Source organism: Mastomys coucha, unplaced genomic scaffold (genome assembly GCF_008632895.1).
Source record: "Mastomys coucha isolate ucsf_1 unplaced genomic scaffold, UCSF_Mcou_1 pScaffold22, whole genome shotgun sequence".
In the NCBI taxonomy this organism is placed as follows: domain Eukaryota; kingdom Metazoa; phylum Chordata; class Mammalia; order Rodentia; family Muridae; genus Mastomys; species Mastomys coucha.
In genome coordinates, this window is record NW_022196905.1 from 57,050,418 (window position 1) to 57,075,426 (window position 25,009).

The window sequence follows — 25,009 nt, forward strand, 5'->3', positions numbered from 1 at the left end:
AAATATAAAGAGTCAACACTCTTTGGAGTGGAACTGGAGAGATGGCTCAGTGGTTAAGAGCATCATCTGCTCTTCCAGAGGTCCTGAGTTCAGATTCCAGCAACCACATGGTGGCTCACAACCATCTGTAATGGGATCCGATGCTGGGGTGTCTGAAGACAGCGACAGTGTACTCAAGAGTGTCAGTTTGGGAAAATGACACTCAAGTCTAAACTGAAATAAAAGTTTGAAGTTCTGCTAACTATGGAATACAAGGTGGAGGTAATGAGGTGCTTGTTCCATACAGTGGAGAATTTTAGTCTCAGAGTCACCCTGAAAACAGTCTATAGGTTATAAACTAGTGTGTTGGAAGTCAGCATTGCCAGATCCCATGCCCTGATGGGAAACCTCTGGAAGACAGACCCAAATCCAAGTATTCTTGTCTTTTCGTTCTTATTCTAAAAACCATTCTACTAAGTTTATTTATTCATCTTTTTTTTGCAAACTATCAAAATTGAAAGAGAGAAATATCATTGCAAAGCTGAAAGTGGCACAATGTTTAGAATCAGACAGAAGGCTCGAACCGTGTGGACCCAAAGCCCTTGGAGCTTTCCTTCCTTCGCCTGTAAACTGAGCATTACACCGGCTTTACATGGATGTGTTGAAACCTAAGCAAGATCACTTATCAGACTACTAGCTCTAGGCTGAAGACATAAAGCGCAGCTGGAAAACAGGTGCAGATCTTAGTCTGGACCAGGTGGGTGCTCTTGCTAAGTGGTGTGGGGAGAGGTCCCAGAGAAAGGCTGGTGGATGGAGAGGTGGCATGTGCTGATGGAAGCAGACACTGCGGCCTTTCAGGAAACAGGGTAAGGAGCACCATAAACCTTAGAAACCAGTAAGATCAAAGCATCTGTTCCGGTTTGGGTGTGTCCTAAAATTCACTCATGGGTCGTCAGAAATATTATTCCCCCTAAGTCATACTGATGGCATTTGGAGGTGGCGCCTCAGGGTGAGTGGGTCAGAAAGGCTCTGCCCTAATGAATACACTGGCCTGCTCATGGACTCATGGATTACTGAGAGTGGTTTTCTTCATAAGAGCAAGGTTCTTTCTGACATGATTGCTCTTTCTCGTCATATGTCTCCAGGTCAGAATGTAGCAATGAGGACCCTTTCCAGATGCCAGGCAGACTCTGACCTCATGCTTAGCCTTGTTAGCCTCTAGAACCATGAGTTAAATAAACTTTAGTTCATCAAGCTTATCAAGCTTGTGGTACTCAGTTTTAGCAATAGAAGACATTATCCTACTAAAACGACCCCAGCCTTCAGAACAAAGACTCTGATTTAATTAGTAACAATTGGATCCTTCACTTTAAAAAGTTGACTTAAAATACAATTCATAAAGCCGAGCATAGTGGCACATATAGGCACATGCCTATAATCCCAACATTTAGGGAGCAGGGGAGGTTGACCAGGGGTTCAGGACCATCCTTGGCTATATACTGAGTTCAAAGCCAGACTGAACCTATCTCAAAAATATATATGGGGGGAAAAAAGGCACATAAGTTCTAACGCTTAAGCTCTTCAAAGTTTCCGTAGTCAATACTGGATATCCTAGAAGATCCAAACCACAGAAGTGTGGGGAGCCGCAGCTGCCACCCTATATACATATATATATTGAACACCTGGTCTCCGGCCAGAGCAGAGAGCATTGAGATAAACAAGACTTAGTTGGAAAAGCTGTGTGCCTCTAGTTTATGATGCAAGCTGGCATGATTTCTCGTAGCCTATTATGCTTTGCCACGTAGCCGATGCTGATTGGGACCAGGGAAAGTATTTAACCCGCAAGGGCTAGGGGCTGGAGGAGTATTGAGTAAGTATGTAGAGATAGTAAGTATGTAGAATTAGGGCTGGTGATGGGTTATGTAAGATTTAGGAGTAAGTATTTAGAATTGGGGCTGGTAATAGGATAGGAGAGAAGATGTAGATATAGAAGTAAGATGTAAGGATAGATGTAAGATATAGAATTAGGAATAAGTATGTAACTAATAAGATGTAAGTAGTAATAAGTAAGACGTAAGAAGAAGATATAGAAGAATATAAAAGAAGCTAGCTAGCTAGAGAAGAAGTAAATATGAAGGTTCCTGATTAAACTGCATGGAGAAGGGCTTGGTGTTTGCCTCCTTACTTCTAACTGGACGGGTAAGGTGGCTGACACAGAAGCAGAAAGCAAAGCATCTTTGCAAGTAGTCTGAGGAGATAGGAACAGGAAGAGAAGCACACATCTTTCAGAGTTGGGTGTTGAGGAAGTTCTGAAATATGTTGACACTTGTGTAGCTCTTAGAAAGGACATGAATGCTACTCAACTCCCCACTTCCAAATGGTTAAACTGGCAAATGTGTGTGTGTGTGTGTGTGTGTGTGTGTATACACGTGTATGTTACGTGAGAGTATATTCACACATGCCTGCACATGGAGGCCAGAGATCCATGTGGCTGTCTTCCTCAATCACTTTCCTCATATTTGGAGACAGGCTCTCTCATTGAACCTGCAGCTCAGCAACTGGCTAGACCGGCTGGTCAGAGCCCTCCAGGACCTCACTGCATCCACCCACCCAGGGCTGGTGTTACAGGCACTCACTGCCACTCCCCAGTTCTTACCTGGATACTGAGGATCAAACTCATGTCCTTAAGTGTGAAAAACAAGAACCAGGTAAGACATGAGTCCTTATGACAGCAGCATGTCATGGGTGCTATCCCACATAGCTGTGCAATGTAACTTTCCCTCTACAGGAGGAAGCTGAGGCTTTATAAAGTCATGTGACACACCACCTAGAAGCTATCGGCTCTCCTGGCCCTCTGCGATGCTGAAGCAAGCCACCAAACACCACCGAGGCAAACTCTCCTGTTGGGACAATGCTAAAAGCTGAGGTGTTACAGAGCTCAGATAAAAGCTGTGAGAAGCCATTCAAATTCTGACTCTAAGGAGATTTTTAATAACACTGAGATGCCCCGAAGCACAAAGATACTCCTACCTTCATTTTTCATAATGTAGTGGACAATCTGCCCGACGGTGTCGCTGTTCTCATTTATACTGTCATTCAACTCTAAGAGAAAAAGAGGACAGGGTGGTGTTACGGTCAGTCACCCGCAACAAGTCAACTAGACATTTATCTTAGAGCTCAAGACCTCACCAAATACCTTCCAGAAAGTTTAAGCCCCCTCACAGAGTGCTAAGAGTCAATCTAGCTTAAATTCTTCAGCCCCACCTTCCCAACACCACACATTTTGAAATCCTGGGCAGGACACACATTTAAAAAATTAAAAGAAAAAGGTGCAGGACTGTCCAGTACCCTCTCTTCAGGATCAATTATCCACTCACTTTGCATGACACCACAGGGGTGCGTGTATCTCTGCCCCCACTTTCTCTTATTTCTCCTTATTACCTTAAACCCTCCAGGGAAACAAGAAGGTTCACTAAATAAAAACGCCATTGTCCCTAGGTTTCATCTAATCACAGACTTGCTGTATAGTCGGCCCAGTGACTTATGATCTCAACTGAACAAGTAAGTATTCATCCATGTTTGTAAGAGTCGCTTTTCCTTTTAAACAAAGTAGCTAAATTTGGGCGCTGGTTATTTGTTTATAGACTCAGTTTACTTTGGGGACCCAGGATGAGTAGTCAGTCTATGTGACACTCAGATGGAGAAAGATGGGCAGTCCTCCTTTTGGAAACTCATCTGTATAATTCATTTAGCAGGACAAGACGAGGCCGGATCGAGACAATTGTACAGAGTAGGACAACAGCACGCCCATGCACCTGCAAGAGTGTCCTTGATACCCCAAGGAAGGCCCCCCCACCCCCATGACCTATGGATGTTTGGACAGTCATAGTTAGAAGCTGATGCCTGAGCCAACCTGCTTCGTGGGTTAGAAGGAACAGAGGGGGAGGCCCTGCTCTGTTGACAAACACTCAGGGATGGTTGGCTCATTCGCTGAGCATGACTCATCATGTTCACCCATGTTCCGCAGCCTCAAAGGTCAGTGGGGGTGGAAAAACCAACAGTCCAGCAAGCCGGCAAGGATTGAGAAAACTTCCCTCACGGGCCCTGCAGGTAGGCTCCATGGGTGACCTACTCCAAATGTCACCTCCCTGCAAAGATGTCATAGAGGGGCTGGACGGGATGAAGAGTGAGCTGCTAGCCCTCCGGTCCATCAGGAAACCTCCCTCAGGCACGACTGGTTAGGAATATCAGTGAGGAAAACGTGCTGTGGAGGGGGTTTACCCCACCACTAGCTGTCGACGCACGTCCAGACAGAGGGAAAGGAAGGATGGCCGCCCAGACTCTCCCACAGAAGCACCAGTTCTCCTCGCTGCAGCTCTACTGAACTATGCCTACATCTACTCACTTAACAGCATAAAGTTCAGCACATGGACTTTAGCTGGCACTCTTCCAGTAATACTAATATTAGACCACAAACCCAATGAGACTCGTTTCATGTGCCTGCCATGATTAAGATTCCTATTAGAATCTTACTCGATAAGTAACAGCAAGGATTAGGTTTATGAGTAGCTGCAAGAGCCAATCACCAAAACACCTTGTCTCAAAAATTTCACATTAAGCACCATCAAGATGGAGAGAGGGTATCCTCATTAAATTACATGTCAATAAAATTAGAAATAAATGTACCCCGCACAAATAACAGCTCCAGGGCTACCAGGCTCTGAAGTAAACATTCAGTAAATGCAGGCAAGGTTTCAAACTCTGATTACTGCAGAAAACAGTTTTCCTCCTAAAGAAATGGATTATATATGAATTTTTTTTATTTAGAATCTGTTCCTCCACCCATTTAAAAAAAAAAAAAAGCACAAGTTATTTACCTATCTTTTCCACCTTTTCCTCTTCAACTTCTTGTTCCGCCTCTGTTGTACACCGATAGCCTTTCTTCTTAAGTAAGTGGCAGATGAAGACACCAAGGAGACCCATGACGAAGAACACAGGGACGAGCACATACGCGATGTATTCCGGGTGTCCATTCCCAGGGTTGTTGGTGGGTGACGATGGAGTGGTCTCTGCTCGGGAGTGTAACGTGCGGCTACCAGTGTTGTCTACAGAGAGGGACATGCACAACTGTGTTAGACGATTGCGACGAAGTTCTGGCAACATTTCCATCACATCGAAGTTTTGTGCTCCAAAAGCTACAAGCTATACACAGGTCTGGGGATCCCAATAGATAGGGACAAAGGGAGAGAGCATAGGCTTGAGTTGAAATAGTCCAAGACCACCTCCTGAACTATGAGATCTCTTAACAGAGGGTTTAGGAGGCATAGGATTTTAGGACCGCACAGAATACACATGCAAGTGTTAAGGGGTCATTGCAGCGTACTACATAGTAGTTGTGTGTGAGGACTCGAAAGACATGGGGTAGATGTCCACCTCCACCTTTTAGCATCATTCTGACAAGTAATAATGATCTAACAACCAGATGTTCCTGTGTATGAAAAGAGCATCCTGACACAGTATCTGCACATCTTTCTATGAAGATGAAACCAACTTCTACGGGTCAAACACACATGAGTATTTGCAGTAGCAAATGATCACCCTCTTGCCTGGCAAATGCCAGGACGCAAGTGCACCACACTAAGCCAGACAAACATCTTGTCTTCATGTGGCTTATGTCCCAGAAGGATTTAGTGAACTAAGATGATGACAGCACAAAGAAAGACCGGGATGGCCTCAGATTTCTGGTCCAAGGTCCAAATGTAAAACTGGAAGCCTGTGTGCATTTGTTCATTCATTGATCTAAATACCAGATATGTGTGCCTGCTGTGTGGTGAGCCACAGCTGGGAGCTGGGAGGAGAAGGGAGAACACTGGCATCAGGCATCCAGATCAGGTCACAGGGAAGGAACTCCCGTGCACTGAGAGATAACAGCAGTGCACTGAGAGATAACAGCACCCGGGACCAGTCCACAAGAAAAGGGAAGCTGTGTGGAGGGAGTGGTTTAGAACAAAGAAGTTTGCTTTTAGATCTCTATCACATGAACTCATCCCAGAGGCAGCCTGGAAATGCAGACAGTGGTACAGTCATACGGCCTCTGGAAAGCAAGTCAGAGAAAGCCTGAGCATACCATCATGACAAGTGGCTAGGAAACAGAGAATACAGACAGCAAAGAAAACCTGTGGGATAGATGGTGGAAACTATGAGACCATGGAGAGGAAAGGAGCCCCTCACTCCAGAGGCTGACTGAAGCCCCTCCTGAGATGAGAAGCAAGAACTGCAGCACAACTAACAATTGCTGTGTAGGCTACTGACATACAGATTGGATGAATGGGTGAATGGGTGAAAGGATGGTTGGATGAGTGGATGGATGGATGGATGGATGGATGGATGGATGGATGGATGGATGAATGGATGGATAGGTAGGTAGATGGATAGATGGATAGACAGATGAGTGGATGGATGTGAATAGATAGATGGATGATGGTTGGATGTGTGGATGGATGAATGAATGCTGATGGGTGGAGGAATGAATGGATGATGGGTAGATAATTTTATTTTGAAATAACAATAATCATACTTGAGGCCAGAAGGTATATGACCCTAGTTCTCATCCCCCTCCTATTTTCTGGGAATTGTAAACAAGGCTTGAGCCCTCCTACTTTCCAGTATCTGATGATCTACAGTTTTACCTCAGTAATTATAATCCTGTCAATACCTCACTCCATTGCTGAAGAACCTCCTGTGCAAATCTTTGAATGATTTCAAAACCCACGCAAATGGTATATGTGTCTATTGTAAAGACAAATGGAGACTGTGAGAAGCCCACACCTATACTCTTCTGTATATTACTTTCTCCCTGATCATCTCTCTCGTTTTAAAATCTGCTAAAACATTCCTCTAATAAACTCTGGCTCTGCTTCAAACCGACTTGTCTTGAAACCTTTTTCTGTGTTAAAGCCAAGATCGATTTTACCTGAGTTGGAGTGCCTAAAAGATGAAGGGAATTCAGGATGCTGCCAGTTATGAGTGGAGCATAGCCTCTGCCCCTGTTGTCTCCGACTAGATAACGCCACAGGAAAATTAGTAGCAAATGAAAGGAGAAGGTCAGGTGGGTGCAAAGTAAAGGGAAATACAGCATTTGGGTTTGATGTCTTGGCTCTGATTTCTGATATGATAAAAATGAAGCTTCTTATAGAGTCATCTGCCCTGCAAGTCACCAACCCTGCAACAGACACCCTGAAATCAGAAAACCAGCAGCGGCGATGCTTAGCTCTACGCTTTCTCAACATGCTAAGAAAGGATGAATGTAGTGTGACTGTACTCACACCTAGTACGGAATGAGCACAGCCTGTGAAAACAGCCAATGGTATCAAAGTGAGGCACAACTGGAGCCCGTGGGACAAAGGGCTGCTTCTCTTCTTACATGGAAATACCCACGATCTTTGAGCAGGAAAGGAAACTACTGGTTTCATCAGCTTGCAAACGGTTCCATTCATTACTTTATCAGGCAACCTCTAGAAGTTGAGATAGAACTTCTTTTATTTCTTATTCAAGAATATACACATAGATGCATATATACATACATACACCCATACTTCTCATTGCATGTGACTTTTCAAACAATGCATTGCATATAGAACAGAGACCTCACAGACTATAATGAAATTTTAAAATTCCTACTGCATTTTTTTACTGTTCTCTTGTATAGTTAGACACACAAACACCACTGGGTGACAACTGTGTACAGGATCTGGTGGGGTCATATGTTGTACAGGTTTTATAGCCTGGGGTCAATAGATTATATCATATAAATGACAGTAGGCTGTACCAACAGTTTATATAAGTGTACTGTTATCTGACAAGGTATTTCTTACAATGTATTCCTATCCCTAAATAATGCAGATATGTATATAAAAAGCACATGTGTCTATAACACATAGATATGTACAAAGCCTGAAATATTTAACTTTTTAGTTCTGAATAAGCCAGCCTGCCTGCCTTCTTTCTTCCTTCCTTCCTTCCTTCCTTTCTTCCTTCCTTTCTTCCTCCCTTCCTCCCTCCCTTTCTTCCTTCCTTCCTTCTTTCCTCTCTCCCTCCCTTCCTTCCTCCCTTTCTCCTTCCCTTCCTTCCTCCCTCCCTCCCTTCCTTCCTTCCTTCCTTCCTCCCTTCCTTCCTTCTTCTACCACACATTTTATGTCACAGGAACAGGTGAAAGTCAACTAGCTTTCGTCGGAGTCATTGCCTGTTTCAAGCACAAGGTAAAACTCCATTAGCAGTGGGAAGCAGGAATGAGCAGTGGGCTCAGAACTGGTGTCAACAGCAGCTCCGAACCAGGTGGTTGAGAGTGTGTCTTCGCTGGTCACTTGGCACCTAGCCTGCATGTACAGAGCTGTGTGGTTTGCAAACAAGAATCACTTAATTCACTTGACTCATTAATTAGAATCATTCACTTAATCTCAACTGTGGTTAAATGGAAAAGCTGCAGATGGTGGGAATCTAAATTCGTAAGCCAGGCAATTCTCGAGATATACTAAAGCACTGAACTTAAAAGCTCAGGCTGCCTGCTGGATGTTAACAGCTCAGCCACTTAGGAGATATCACATCTTTAGTGAGCAAAGTGTAAATGTTCGATGCTTGGTTTTCTCATCCGTAAAATGCAATCAGAGTGGGTGTAGTTGAGACAGGGCATGGTGGTACACACCTATAATCCCAGCACAGAGAATAAGACAGAAGCCTGTAAACCAAAGACCAGAGAGATGTCTTAAAACAAGCAAAGTACTGAGTGTATCCTCGGTGGTCTGAAAACAGCCCCTAGATTTCGGATGCCACTCTCATGAACATGGAGAGCCATCCTCTCTTCTCCTTAAAAATCTCACCTGTGGGGCTGGAGAGATGGCTCAGTGGTTAAGAGCACTGACTGCTCTTCTAAAGGTCCTGAGTTCAATTCCCAGCAACCACATGGTGGCTCTCACAACCATCTGTAATGGGATCTGATGCCCTCTTTGGGTGTGTCTGAAGGCAGCTACAGTGTACTCATATTAATTAATTAATTAATTAATAATAAAAAAATCTCACCTGTGATTTGGCAGCACAACAGAACTCCCTGAGAGCTGGGATCTAGACCCCAGGCCTTCAGCAACTCACTTCCTACTTCCTGTTTCTTTAGGCATTTGCTCTTAGCACCCAACCACATGCTGTATAGAAGCCCAACCTGTCTATGTAAAGAGACCAGCAGCAGGCATCAACTTGCCAACCAGTAAGCAAGCTGGCTAGGAAGTGGATCCTATAGCCAGGGGATGCTGGGATGCTGCGTGGAACAAAGATGAGCGATGTCCAGGGTGTAGATCCTCACACCAATCAATGCTTGTTTTCAAGACACTAAGCTTGGAGGTGATCTGTTATGTAGCAATAGCTAGCAGAAGTTTTAGCCCATGAAGTCACTAAGAGATGAACTCTATGAACATGTACACCACAGAGAGAGGAAGCGCTATCAAAGAAGTTCAGTGGCCATTCCTGACCTGCAGCACCTGGAGAAGCAGCTGCCAGTCAGGCAAAGCTACTTAAATGTGAATTTAAAGCAAATGAACTAAATTAAGATTTCTGTTCCTCCAATGCACTAGCTGTGTCTCAAGTGGGCACCAGCCTCGAGTGGGCACCAGTCTCATGGCTGTTTGCTGTCTTCCTGGACAGCTCAGATAATGAGCGTTCCCACCAACGCAGAAAGTTCCGTTTGCTCATAGAAATTTCAGATTACAAGAGTTCACAAGAAAAATAGCGGGTAGAGATCCACTGTGGCCCAGCTAAACAAGTCAATGAAAAATAAATTTTAGATGGCACAGTAACTACTAATTAAGAGTAAATAAGAGTGAATAATGCTGAAAACATTTAGTTGGTATAGTTAGTTTTCTTTCAATTAACTAATAAATTTTATTACCTGTGGTGGATGGGTATGATCAGAAATACACTGTATTATGAATGTATGACACTTTCAAAAAGATAAGTTTAAAATGTTCCAGTCTGATGAATACCCTTATCCTGGGAGTGAGTTAGTTAGCATGAGAGTTAGTCATCTAGGAGTGGGTTAGTTATCCAGGAAAGGGTTAGTTATCATGAAGAGTTAGTTATCACAGAAGTGAATTAGTTATCATGAGACTTAATTATCCAGGAGTGGGTGAGTTACCACCAGAGTGAGTTAGTTATCACAGGAGTGGTTTATCATGTGCTCCTGGTAGTAGGATGAGTCTGGCCTCCATCCGCCTTCTCTGCCCCCAGCATGCTCTTTCTTCCCCACCCTTCCACCAGGTTGAGATGCAACGTGAAGGTGATATCAACACCACACTCTTCAATTTCCGTAAACCAAACAAATGTATATTGTTTGCAAATTATGCACTCTATGGCTTTGCTAGATGGGCACAAAATGCGCTAAGAAAAACACAGATCTTGAAGTTGTGAGCACACCCTGAAGGAGCCTGCTCCATGGAGAGCTTAGCTAAGAAGCCCTGGTCTGGTCCCTGCTAGTTGAGCTTTCTAGGGGCCACGGGTGGCAGGTGCTGCAAGGGAAACTAAAGCAGGAGGAAGATGGGGAACACGACAGAGATCCTCAAAATAAATAAACTAAAAAGCCGGGTGGTGGTAGCAGCAGGGCTCAGGTCTCTGAGTACTAGGTCAGTTCATCTACAGAGTGAGTTCAGGGCTACGTAGGTCAACTGCACACAAAAGAAGTGAAGAACAGCCAGCCAGTCGAATGGCCAAGGTAGCTACTAGCAGGCTGGTCGCAAGCAGCATGGTCACTCTAGACAAAGGAACGATTCACGTCCTAAGCAGGAAGGAACGGGATACTCCGGGTTTCGTGGCACTAGGCAGAAGGATGCGCAGTTGAATGGGTAGGCATGTTTCATTTCTGTAACTTTCCATTTCTTATTTATGGACCACAGCTGATCATGGGTAACTAAAACCACAAAGAGCAAAACTGTGGCTACAGAAGGTCTGCTGTGGTCAGAGCCCTAGAAAGAGAAAGCAGATGGGTGGGGGAGGGGTGGGCATGGCTGGTATACAGAGAACACAAAGCACCAACTATACAAGATAAATCAATCCTGATAACAGGGTACTGCACAATTAATTTGGAAGAAAACATTAAGCATTCTTTCGAGAAAGGAGGAGAGGGGAGGAAGATGGGGGGGTGTCACCTAAAAGAAAAGGTTAGGAGGAGATCTACAAGGACCACAGGCAGATCGGGTCATACACACTTCCCTAAACACAGAGAAAACTTTCATTTCTAATTTGGGGATCAGTGTGAAATCTTTTAACTTCTCTCTTGCTGGATTCTACTCCATTTCTTGTTATTTCCTTTTTAAAACCTAAGACTAAGTCAGGCATGCTGATGGCTCACGCCTTTGATCCCAGTGGTTGGAGGCAGAAGCAAGTGAATCTCTGAGTTCGAGGCCAGCCCGGTCTACAGAGCAAGTTCCAGGACAGCCAAGGTTACACAGAGAAACCCTGTCTCGAGAAACTAAAAATAAAGATACATAAATACAAATAAAATAAAACCTAAAACTAAAGTCAACTGAAGAAAGACAGAATGAAGGAAAAATGAACAAAGCATAGGAGAACTCTGCTGGCTACGGACAGCAGGTGCCCACCCAGGTAAGGAATGGAGGGACTGAGCATAATTTGCTCTTTCTGGAAGGCAGTGTGAGCAAGCGCAGTAGAAAGGGAGTCACACTGGTGAAGGGAAGAAACTTTTCTCTGGAAATATTTTTCTCTCTCAACAGAAAAAAAAAAAAAAAACCAAAGTATCAGTCCTTCGCATGTGTCGCTACCACACACTAGTTAAAATTGGGTTATTTGTAGAAAAAAAGTACATTTCCTTTGACTGAAGGTTCTGGAGGCAGTAAGCCCAAGAACTTTTGCTGGCAGACCCTGGTGGAAATCAGAGGGAAGGAGCTCAGGTGCAGGAATGCAAGCACCAAGGGCAGCCCCGCCTCACAGCAATAGTAACCAATGCTCTACCCATACCTAATGGGTCTCACTGAGCCAGAAGTCGTACAGGCTAGTCTTCCATCCACCCACCCACAAGGACTCAGCTCCTCCAAAGCCATGAGGCCCACCTTTCCAAATCAGGAGTGTTAGTGACCTACTCAAACTACAGCAGCATCTCCTAATATATTAAAGGAAAGGGGGAAAATATAGAGTGTTGAGCTTGAGATGGTTTCCATGCAGAGAACATGATCACTTAAACTAAAAGAGCTATTTCTTCCTGAGTGTACTGGCTGGTTTTGTGTGTCAACTTGACACAGGCTGGAGTTAATCACAGAGAAGGGGGCTTCAGTTGGGGAAGTGCCTCCATGAGATCCAGCTGTGGGGCATTTTCTCATTTAGTGATCAAGGGGGTAGGGCCCCTTGTGGGTGGTGCCATCCCTGAGCTGGAAGTCTTGGGTTCTATAAGAGAGCAGGCTGAGCAAGCCAGGGGAAACAAGCCAGTAGTCCTGACTTCCTCTGGTGATCAACAGCAATGTGGAAGTAAGCTAAATAAACCCTTTCCTCCCCACCTTGCTTCTTGGTCATGATGTTTGTGCAGGAATAGAAACCCTGACTAAGACACTAAGGCATCCTAAAGTCGGTGAAAGGGGCCAAGGAAGCAGGTGGATGACATCCTCTAGTCTTCTACTGATTAAGAAGCAAGGGCATATATGAGGAATGGAGGCGGGGCCGAGGTATTAGCAGGGAGAGCAGGCTTAGCACCAGGGCTGAGGATTGGGAGAAGTTCATGAAAAGCAAGCACAGGGCACTCATCACGTGGCTGGGCCAAGCGATACACACACACACACACACACACACACACACACACACCACACATGTTACGTATGTATGTATGTATGTATGTATGTATGTATTCATGTATGCATGTATGCATATCCATGCATTCTGGTCCACTAAGGGTATACAGTGTAAGCTGCAAGGCCTCGGAGGATGTCAAGCAACTGATGTGAAAGGGAAAGGCAGCAACTCTAAGGCAAGCAAGGGGACAGTTGAGGGTGAGGGGCCTACAGGGGTGCAGAAAGCCTGACCACTCACCACTATTCTTCAGTGTTGGGCAATTCCGAGCCAGCACCATCCTAAGCACCAAATGCCTCTGCACAGTAAGCCCCGTTTATTAACACCCCACAGAAGGTTATGATCCTCAAGTTAGAGATTGGGAAACTGAGGCACAGGAAAGCTAGGGAAAAATCCCAAGATCACACAGCTCGTGAGGAAGTGGCAGTGCCAGGCCTGAACCAGTGAGAGCCCACCTGTTGCTGCAGGCTTCCTGCTGCCCTTAGTGTCTGCATCAACAGAGGGCTCAGAGGGAGCCCCATCCAACGGCAGCAGGCTCGGGTCTAATACTCTTAACAAAGCCTCACCAGCCTATTTCTCTGCTCAAATGCTGAATGTTATCCTGAATGTTATCCTCTCAGATATTATTTCACAACTCAGTTTATAGAAAAGGATCTCCAACTTTCAAAGCTTGGGTTACAATTAGAACAGCAGGAAATGAGAGAAAGAGAGTTTTAAGGTTTATTCTTTTTATTTATTTATTTGTTTGTTTGTTTGTTTTTAATTCATATGAGTATTCTGTAGCTGTCTTCAGATATACCAGAAGAGGGCATTGGATCCCATTATATATGATGGTTCTGAGCCACCATGTGATTGCTGGGAATTGAACTCAGGACCTCTGGAAGAGCAGTCTGTGCTCTTAATTCGCTGAGCCATCTCTCCAGCCCATGAGTGTGTTTTGAAAACTGCCACTCATTTTGTCATCTACAAAGTAGTTTCCCAAATATAGGACTGCAGCTCTGTCGCCAGTCTCCCTTCTCCCAACTCCCAAGTCATGGCCCACCTTGTATAAGCCATCGAATGGGCTCCCCACAGCCTTGCTGTGTCTCCAAGAATAAGCCACCTTGAGAATCTGTTCCCTGAAGCAGTGAGGCCCTTCTCAGCCCTGGCTGTAAAGGTGACCCCTTCCACAAACAAATACATCCCAACAAAGACCAGCTTGTATTAGTATTGTTTGGGGTTTTCTCCCTAGGCCTGGCCAGCTTTAGTTAATTCACAGTACTCTGAGGGCTCACTGTGTCCCTGTGTTTAACCAAGAGTCTGCTGAGCAGATTACAAAAGAAGATGTGAAGGGGGAAAAGGATGAAGCAGTGCGGAGATGGGGAAGGTGAGGGTGAGGAAGTCAACCTAAAATGATGAAAGCCATTTTTTAGTCTGTTTCCAAATTATATTTGTATTTCCAACCTGTCAGGGAAGCTGAGCCAAAATGGGGCAAAAATGGTATTCCTAGAGGACATCAGGCATAGCCAGAGGGCTTCAAAGATAATGGGGAAGAGAGCAGAAACCAGAGAGGCAGGACAAGTGAACCCTGGGACCAGTCCCAACATAGCTGTGGCCAATCACCATTGATTGAGGAATGCAGCCCATCAGTCGCTCCAATACCATCTCCAGGTTACCCCTGCACTCGGATACATTCAGAAGTGTGGGTTTTCTGCACAACCATCAACAGAGGATGGGAAGGAGAACCCACCCCAACACACATGTCTGAAGAATAATTGTTTAAAGTCGAGGTAGGTTAAGTGACTGAGGAGCCTAGCCATTCATCTCTCGGAAGGGATACCCTAGGTATGAAGATAGATAAAAAGGAGTATGCAAGTCAAACACCTACTTTATAACATAATAAATCATATTTTAAAACAATTCTTTGATGCATACCATCTTTCCATTTAGTGAAACAGCAAATTTGCATACTAATAGATAAAGGTCCTCATTTTACTTTTCTGATTTGCATGACTATATAGTACCAAACGACTGAAGTACATTTAGTCATTTCAGAAGTTGTTGGAATTTCTGTCCCAATTTCAAGGCAAAATTCATTTGTTTTTTGTTTTCTGTTTGTTTCTGAAACTTGAGTCAGGAACTCAAACAGCAATTCTTTTTTTTTTTTTTTTTTTTTTTTTTTTTTTTTTTTTTTTTTTTGAGACAGGGTTTCCCTGTGTAGCCCTAGCTGTCCTGGAACTCACTCTGTAGACCAGGCTGGCCTTGAACTCAGAAATCCGCCTGCCTCTGCCTCCCAAGTGCTGGGATTATAGGCATGCGCCACCACCGCCCGGCTTCAAACAGCAATTCTTAAAACAAAGAATTTTAATGCTATATCCCAAAGAGACACTAAATGAATTCTTACATGCTGAGGAATGACTAGTGCCACTCCCATAAATATCCCACCATGCTTCTGTAGAGCGGAACACTCCATATGTACAGTAGAAACACGGAGATCTGTAACATACAACAGTCTTCATGAGCCAGGGTGTCTCAAGCAACAGCCATTAGCATCAAGGGGCAGCAGCGTGTTTGAGGGGAAAATGTTTCTGTTGGGTTTAGAACCAGGGCTGCTGAGAAGCCTCAGAATCCAGCATGGAGGAGCTCTGCCAGAAACTCCTCAGGTCCACTGCACATTTTATTTTAAATTAATTCTTGGTCACTGTATATTTACTTTACCACTGTCATAATTTTCATGGCATTCAGTGTGGAACCCCTTCTGGGGTCATTACCTATAGCTGAAAGAGCTGTGAACCAGTGGGACACCCCGCTCCCTGCTCCCCGCCCCCCCAAGGTGTTCTTTTACAGTTAAATGATAGTCAAAGTCAATTACCTATACTATAACAGGGACTTAAAGCAAATTCTGCAAAATGAAATGACCTCCAAATACTTCTGAGAGCCTACGGAGACAGATAAAGCTGTAGAGCCTCTACAACGGTGTCCTGCTCTCTCTCTCTGCGGGGGGGGGGTCTTTGGGGGGGGACGTGGAGGACTGGAGAGGGGCAAGGCTAAGGTATAGCCTTCACTCAAATTCAAGAAGCTTAGAAAGGAGTGACTATTAAAAGGACTGAGAAAACAAGAGAGCCCCAGAGGGCTCTGGAGAACATGAGTTAGAATGTCAATGTGCTTAAACGGGATGGATCAGCTAAGGAGGTGCTGAAGCCCCACCCTCCGCAGACTGTGGCTGAGATGAGGGCCAGGGCTAAGGAGCACTTACCTACCTGCTTACAAAACCCTCCCACCTGGGTAACAGAATCCTACCCCAGTGCAGAGAGCCCCTCACCCACCCTTACTGTGTCAAAATCTCTAGAGGTTACGAAATTCATGAGCACCCAAGTCTGACTTGGCAGCAAAGACCACTCTGGCATCAGGGAAAGCCTAGACTGGCTCCTCAGTAAACCACGTGGGACCCAGCAATGCTGGGATCTGAACCCCTGGAACCTAGCATCCCTAAGGCAAACATCACCTGGGAAGTGCCGAGCAATTTCCAGCCTTCACTCAGCAGTGATGCTTTGAGCCCAGTCTCTGCAGCCTTTGCCAAGTACCACAGGTGTTGAGAAGGGAAGTGCCAAGGACCCAGGAAGGATGAGCACTTAGTAGTAGACCTATGTAAGACAACTGAGCCTGGCTGGACAAAAGGGAACACACGCTCTGCACAGAAGGGAAGCTGGGAACAAAGCAGTCAGTCCAAATCCTGGCTGCTCCGCAATCAAAGGACCGAAACTGCAGTGACGTTAATATTTAAAAAGTTTAAAAAAAAAAGTAATCTAAATATTTACCATCCCTGGTTTCTATTTAAATTAAGGTGGAGGGAAATTTTTAGAGTCTAAGAAAGTCCCTAGCAGTCTCTAACACTGGAGGTCATCATATCTTAACACCACAGAGCCCCTTGACCAAACAAATCCCTTAAGGAGACAGAAGACTGACCACAGACAACAGCTGTTGATCCTGCCCCTAGCTACTCCTCGGGAAGGGATTAACTCCAGGATCCCAGGACATCTGGAGAGGTCACTTGCTAAAGTTCTGGCCTCCTTGGCAATCTTCCAGCCTACCTCGAACAATGGCTAGCATTCAGAGACAAGAGGTGGATCACACCAGGCCTGAAAATGGGGCATGGTCGACTTACCACACTTCTGCTCTGGCACCCCGGGCAGGAAGCAATCAACCATGCCTCTACGACAGAGAAGGAGTCCCAGAGGCAGGGCAAATCAGTGAAGTCATGCCAAAGGTCAATGCTCGGATAGCTTCAGGGTGGGGGAGGGCACCTCTCTTTCTTCCGGTTTTCCTGCCTCTTCTCCTCCCCCTTTCTCTTTATCTGTTTTCAAAGCGGTGCATAGGAGGATTGTAAAATCTTTAGTCCTTGGTTAGTTAGCCCCCTCTGTCTTCTAGGACAGGGCTGGGAGGCAGGAGAACAGGTGGAGGGAGAGTTTTACTGTGGACCTATCGGAACACTTCAAATCGTAAATTACATGCATGCCTAGGAGGGGTGGTGAGTTAATTTCTGACACATACCTTTGGTTTGGGACCAAAGGGGTGGCTCCGCGGTTGAGAATGCCTGCTTGCTCTTTTAGAAGTTTTGTTCCCACATGGTAGCTCACAACTATCCGTAACTCAGGTCCAGGAGATCCAATGCCCTCTTTTGCCCTCCATGAACACTGAATACACATAGTATAAATGCATGCATGCAGGCGAAACACTACTATACACATTAAAACAAACAAACAAACAAACAAACAAACAGGTGGGCTAAACCTATATCAACTGACCCTAAAGGGGGCCTGGAGCCAGTCAGCACATGCCACCTAGTACTTCTCCAGCGACTGAGAGTCGCCTCCCTCCAAGTGACCCCACTCTGTATTATCCACGCATACATGCATCTTCCTTCAATGCAAAGATCATCTTAATGAGACGTTAGCTATGAGGAAATGGTACTGTACCGACAGCATTCCTTTAAAAGAAAAATCTCAGCGTCATAAGAACCTCCAATATTAACTGTAAAAAACCAAAAGGTCGTTCAGAAGCTCAACCTTAACACACTTCTCCACAACCATTACCGGGACAAAGAAAATGGAGAACCTTGTTCAATCTATTGACAGGAGTTCCAAGCCCATTTATGTGTTCCCATTCATCACAAACGACTGCACTGGGATCTTATGGAATGGTTGCTACAGACATGACTCGGACCCTCGATGGTAACAGCCTGGAGTCTAAAACTCTTTCAGGAGGGAAGAGAAGGGGGAAGGGGCAGGAAAGGTGGAAGAACAGCATCATCATACACATTAGCTACAAACAGTCTGTAAGATATGAATGTTCCCACCCAATCAACACAGTGCTGTTGAATGCGCTTCCACGTTTGAAATTAGATCTAGTCTCCATAGTGGCAAGGATGACTGCTAAGGATTCTCCATAGCCAGAATGATGGCCTATAGCCTCATCTCAAAAATAAATCAGTCTTCCATGCATCACTGTGGTAATGACAGAAAGGAACATTCTGTCCCTTCCGCCACCCACTCGCCACACCAGCACACCCCACAGACCCACACTGATCAACTGAACCAAACACAAATGAGGTACAGAAATCAAAGGAATCCTTCAACTTATGTCAACACTTCTGAACACTATGTGGAGGGACACAATGAGGACACCCAGAACAGTCACAGCCTCTGAGACACAATGGGGACACCCTGAACCCCAGCAACATCCAGTGTGTGACAGCAGAGCCATTCCTCGAGAAAGGCCCCCGGGTCATCCATGGAGTATCCACCTCCACTCTAACTTGACAGGTAGTTTTATTTAGAACTTATTTGGACCCGGTGTAATTAGGTTCCATTTGCCAAGTGCCAGCCGCTCCCAAAGACATAAATGAGCAGGTTGTGTTCAAAGCTGAACAACTGCAAACCCTGAAAGACAGCAGGATAAAGGATGCTCTGCGTTCATCTATACCAACAGAGAGTTCCAGTCTACAGAATGCAAAAGAGGGCTACAAAATAGCAGCACATTCCTATGCCAGCTTTGGGAGTTGGCCTTCAACTCGATGGTCACAGGGCTCCAGCTCTCTACAACTCGCCAGGTTCCTACAGGGACACTAAATCCAAGCTTATGTAACCTCACCAAGGGCAACTGCCCACTATTCAGAAGGCTGCAATCCCTAACAGATCTGTTCGTATTCTCAAGAAGCCAGGCGAGACTATGCTGGAAATTACTTAAGCTACGGAAGGAAGGCCAAGTAGTGCAAGCCAGAAGAAAACGCTCAAACAGGAAGCAGAAGACAGGCCCAGATGGCCTGTTTCCTCAGGAGGGAAGCAGTGGGTATTCCTGAACAAAATCAGTGACTCCCCTGAGACTGACAGAGGAAAACTGATATAGAGGACCAAGCCTTGGGGAGCTGGATCCCTGGCTTCTGTGTACAACATCCCTGCCAGGGTTGGGGAGGTCAGCCAGCCAAATCTTTCCAGCAAGCACAGAATACAGCAGGATCTAGACACACAGGGAAGCAAGGGTCGGGAGCAGGGCAAAGGCGTCCCAAGGGAACTTCCCATCAGTGGGAAGAGGGATTCCAGTCCCAGGGAAGTTCCAGGGGCTGTGATCGCAGTGCTCTAAACCTCTGGGGAGTTCAGACTCTTTGCCATCAAAGTAACTAAGAGTAACTTCAGCGACAACTTCAGCATTTTTACTTGCATTAATCTTCTTTTTTTTTTTTTTTTTTTTTTTTTTTTTTTTTTTTGGTTTTTTGAGACAGGGTTTCTCTGTATAGCTCTGGCTGTTCTGGAACTCACTCTGTAGACCAGGCTGGCCTCGAACTCAGAAATCCACCTGCCTCTGCCTCCCAAGTGCTGGGATTAAAGGCTTGCGCCACTACTGCCCAGCTGCCTTAATCTTCTTTAATGCCCACAACTCTAAGATAGACGTTATTATTGAACACGTACGCTGTGTAAGCATATGAGCACGTGGGTGTATATGTCTGTGGAAGCCAGAGATCAATATCAGGTGTCTTCTCCAATTGCTCTCCACCTTATCTTTTGAGACAGGATCTCACACTGAACTGAAGCTCATTGTCTTGGCTAGAACGGCCAGCCAGCCTGGCCTGGGGGGTGCCTGTCTCCTCCTTACACACACACGCGCACACACACACACACACACACACACACACACACAATGGGACCACAGTTATGTGTCGCCTGGCTGTTTATGTAGGTGTGCCCTAGAGATCCACACTCAGGGCCTTATTTAGTGAGTACTTTACAGATTCAACCATATTCCTAGACCAGAGTTATTATTTTGTGGGGGCTTTTATTTTTTTTTTTAGCTGTCTGTTTGTCTGGTTGGTGTTTGTTTTGTTCTGTAGTAGTAGGCAAAGGTCCCAGGGACTTGCAGATATTAAGTACATGTTCTCTCACTTATCCTGCCAACAGATACCAGCCAATAGATGCTGGTATTAAACCCATCTTAGGAAGGGAACTGATAAAGAAGCACTGAAGCATTCGTCTGGGGGATGGCTGGGGAGAGACTTGAACCCAGGATCGCCGCAGGAGGGACAGAGATCCTGATCCAAAGATGCTCCCCAGCAGGGCAAGGAGGCAAAGCAAAAACCAAATCACACAATGTTCAGATTGGGTCCAGGCCATGAGAACCTAGGGCAAGTTGATAAAGGTATTTATACCTCAGTTTCCTCATTCATAAAATGTGGACAGAGGCTGAAATGTTTCTGAGTATTCTATGAAATTAATTTGGCTTTCTCCCAGTGTGTGCTGAGTGTTAGTAATGTGACCATAAGCAGCAGTTACCAACATATAAAGTCAGACACACAGAAAGACAATAAACCCCAAGGATTAGAAAGGATACTGTTCCATGTGAGGTACAGAAAGCACGAGCCCTCCATGTGAGGAAGCAGCAGCCATGGGCATCGCCATGCACTCTGCAGATGAAGGAGATTATTAGCAGTACAGAGCCATGAGCCATGGTGGCCAGTCAGAGTCATGGAGCACAGAGCCGCAGAGCACAGAGCCATAGGACACAAGGCAGAGCCACGGAACACAGAGCCACAGGACACAAGGCAGAGCCATGGAGCACAGAGCCACAGGACACAAGGCAGAGCCACAGAGCACAAGGCAGAGCCACTGAGCACACAAGGCAGAGCCATGGAGCACAGAGCCACAGCACACAAGGCAGAGCCACTGAGCACAGAGCCACAGGACACAAGGCAGAGCCACAGAGCACAAGGCAGAGCCACAAAGCACAGAACCACAGGACACAAGGCAGAACCACAGAGCACAAGGCAGAGCCACGGAGCACAGAGCCACAGTGCACAATGCAGAGCCATGGCAGGCAGGCCCCTACATTTCTCACACATTCTCATCCCAGGCTTCTCTTCCTTCCAGGAACAGGAAGGGGAAAATGATTCAACCGAAAACTACAAAAGTCCTAAACAGAGGACATTCCGATTAGTCACAGGTTCAGTCAGGCAGTGTTCCCACACGCCAGGCACGTGGGTCTGGCTGACTTCTGAGAACCTGAGAACTGGGAAATGAATGGGGAATAGCCAGGAAACCTCAGGTTCTGGGCCACTGAAGCCACCTGATATGAAATCCTCTCGCGACCTCTGGAGAACGCCAAGGGAAGGGGAGACCAAGAGGGAAACCAAAGATCAAACAGGGAAAAGAATGCTGGAAAGATGAGACGAGACCATCAGAAAACACCAGATGAAGAAAAATAAGTATGAAGGCTACTAGCATGATGCCCAAATGGGATCTCTGAAAACCTAGCGTAAGACTTTAATATCAGAATACAGAAGCCGAGACAGGAGAACTAAGAGTTCCAGGGCAGCCTGAGCTACAAAGCCAAACTTTAAAAGAATAAATAAGTAAATATGCAATAACTTATGTATAGAAAAAATACTATAATTGTCACATATTGATAAGTATCTGGACCGTTACTCTACCATAGATTATCTATAATTTAGATATTAACACATTATTCAGCCTTGACAATAATCCAGGGAAGTATATTATTTTAAACCTCATTTTACAGATAATTTGCCCCAGGTTGCACACCTAGCAAGTGGCAGAGGTGAGGCAGTAGGTACCGTGCCCTGATGGTCTGTGCTGGAGTGAAGGATTTTGGCATTCAGTAAAATCTCACAGAATGCGATTATCTATAGTTCTTCCTGCTGTGGGTAATAAATTGCACAAAGAGTTAAGCCTTGGCTAGAGGAGAAGAAAAGCAATCCTGAAAGCTGTCTTCTGACCTCCAGGCCTACACTGTGAGATGCGAACACCCAAGTGCATGCGCATTCATACAAACACACACATATAAAAAATAAAAAATTTAAATATAAAAAACAGTAATTTATTTATAGAAAAAAACTAAGGTGTTAGACAACACTTGCTCGATTTAGTATTAACTAAATTCCCTTCCGATTAGTAGAACGTTGATGTAGTTTTTTTTTTCTTCTCTATTTCTTTATATTTTCTAAAAAAAAAAAATATGCTAGTGATAATCAGAAGAGCTGGAGTCTTTTCACAACAAATGAGGAAATCAGTAAGGAGTCTTTATTATTACTAGTTCAAACATGAACCTGTTGTCACCATAGGTGGAAATAGTTGAATATCGGCATTTTTTTCACATGATCCAACCTAACGGTAGTATTCATCCTACAGAGGTAAATCATAGGACTAGAACCCCTCACTATGGGGACTGCCCAAAGCTACTGTCCACAGTGACATCCCAGAAACTTCTATAGGCTGGAGGCAGAGACCATGCTATGAGAGCTTTGAGGCACACCACAGGAATCAAAGGTCAAAGAAGCCAAATGGTGTACCTTCTACTTTTGTATACAATAGAGCAGAGTGCAAGGATCTCAACAGTAAGGCAATGGCCTGATAACTTTCACTCTCCTGTAATTTTGTAAATGTCTTTGTGCTTTTCTCTAAGGAGAATACAGTTTGTGATTACAGAGACGATTCCAGGCATGTTTTAACGTTGGCTCCAATGGCTTCCCAGAGAGATTCAACTATTTCATTTTCCTAAAGCTCACTGGGTATCCTAGGGTTCAATTAAATTCTGACCCTATCAGCCTGGCATTAGTATAGACCCATCAGTTAAGAGCTCTTCCCTTCAAAGGCCAGCCTCGAAGACGACTCTTGGCTACAAATGTCAGTGTTTCCATAATGTCCTCTCCATTTCAATATTTTACTGGAGTGTCTTACAGAACTCAAAAAACTGTGTTCTATGACCACAGGTTTATTATGAAGGATATAATAAACCAGGACAGACAAATGGAAGGGAAGGCAAAGGCGGACAAGCTTCCACACCCCCTCCAGGGGTATCACCTGCCAGCACAGCCCTGAGTTCACCCCTCCATGCCCTGGTACAGAGCTTTTAAGAAGTCTGACTGACTCAATAGAAGGTGATAGATGCATTCAGAGATAGACTAACTTCACTGACCAATGTCAAGAACTCTACTCAATAATATTTCCAGGTACAGCACTGTCCCGCATGGGCCTCAGCATGGATAAAACCAATCCTCCTGTCATTCTGTCCCTCCCTCCTCAAGTCCCCTCCTATTCCATCCCAGACCTGGAGTGTATCTGTGTAAGGACTGTTGACATAGTACACAGACACCAAATATATGCTAGATCATTCTCACACTGCCCTTCTCCCAGCTGCTCTGTCCAGTGACAGTACATGGCACCGAGGAGCAGAGAAACAGATCTGCAGGAAGTGGCAGAGACACAGCCCTTTGCCAAGCTAAGGCTTTAATTCGCCCCATGCTGACTTTTATTTATGGACACTGCCCTAAACGTGACAGCACTCCAACCCAGAAGGAGACGCAAATGGTGTGTTCTTTAAGAACAGCAGGGCTGAGAAATGCAAATGTCCAATGGGCTTCCAAAAATAAATCCTGTATGAGATCTGGTTTGTAGGATTTCGGAGGTGTGGCTAACAGGAGACAAGTGGGTACCATGACTGCTCCTTGCCAGGACTCCACCCACAGCACTGACTTCATCGTTCTCGTTCCGTGAATTCCTTAAACGGAGTCTTCCTATTTGCATGCCACATAAAATCGACTGTACTATATAGACTATGTCTGTGTCCCCTACTAGGATAGTACTACTTCCTTGATGCTGCAGATGACTCCGAGACATGTTAAAAACCAAAACAAGCATTATTTTGCACTAGGGTTCCCTTGAGCTCTCCTACCTACCTCCACCCTACAGAGAGATACAGGAAAAACATCCCAGCGCTTCACTGACAGTTTGGAACCTGCTCCAAACTCCAGTCTTAATCATACCAGAGTCTGGGGATCTTCCATCACAGGGCAATCCTCAGGACCTCTCTGGTCCTCTATCCTTCACTCCCCAGCCCGAACTTCCTTACATTGCCCAATAAAGTCCTTCAAGAGCTCAGGAGCTCCACTTCAGTCTCCCCTGCAGAGCTCCCCATCATACAACATTCACTGAGAATTTCCGCAGCATGTGAGCTAGGACAGTTTTGCTCCTAGTTCCAGTGCCATGGCCCAGGCTGGCCATGGGCTGGGTAGGTACAGTTCCCTTTGTGTATCACGGCAATGCCCAGTTTCAGGCTATAGAGCTCTTTCTGTCCTTCACTTCTAAAGGGGAGTCTCCTATGATCCCACTCAACACTTAGTCTGTGGTTCTGATTACACCAAAATCCTTTTTCCATGACGCCACAAGGACTCCCATTCATGGCTTATCTACACTTCTCCATTGTAAGTTTCCCAGAACAAAAACTAAATTAGGTATGTACAGTAGCTAACCGGCAGTATCTCAAATAAGACAAACCCATGTTTTAATTAACTGTGTGCTGGGTGTGCCAAATTATCTGCAAGTTTTAGCTGCAACAGCTATTTGACACCTACCTGGCAAATACAGCTGTGAACTATTTCTCCTGCAAAGCCCAACTTCCCGGCTCAATCTCCCAACTTGAGGCACTGCCCAAGGCCTTGGCTGTTGTCCTGGTGGCTGTTCCGGTATTTTGCCTTTAGCAGAGGCAAGAAGGTGGAAGATCCGGGGAAGCAATGCAAGCGTTCAGGCCATGCTAGCATAGACCACATACATGCAAAGGAGAATGATACCACGTGACGGCTGTGGCTAGCCACCTGCCACCTCACCAATGCCAGGAAATCACAGTTGCTGCTTTCTGTAATGTGGACAATTCA

At 45.3% G+C, this 25,009-nt stretch overlaps 1 protein-coding gene across 4 annotated transcripts in view; it reads right to left on the reverse strand.

Annotated features, from left to right (window-relative positions):
- The window catches only part of Rell1 (RELT like 1), a 98,193-nt gene that overhangs the window by 21,254 nt on the left and 51,930 nt on the right, over positions 1–25,009 (reverse strand). For all 4 annotated transcript variants that reach the window (XM_031342377.1, XM_031342376.1, XM_031342375.1 and 1 more), the window contains 2 exons: positions 4,857–5,084; positions 3,010–3,081 (listed from right to left, as the gene is read on the reverse strand). In XM_031342377.1, the coding sequence (XP_031198237.1) occupies positions 3,010–3,081; positions 4,857–5,084 (300 nt within the window). The remainder of the gene's footprint in view (positions 1–3,009; positions 3,082–4,856; positions 5,085–25,009) is intronic.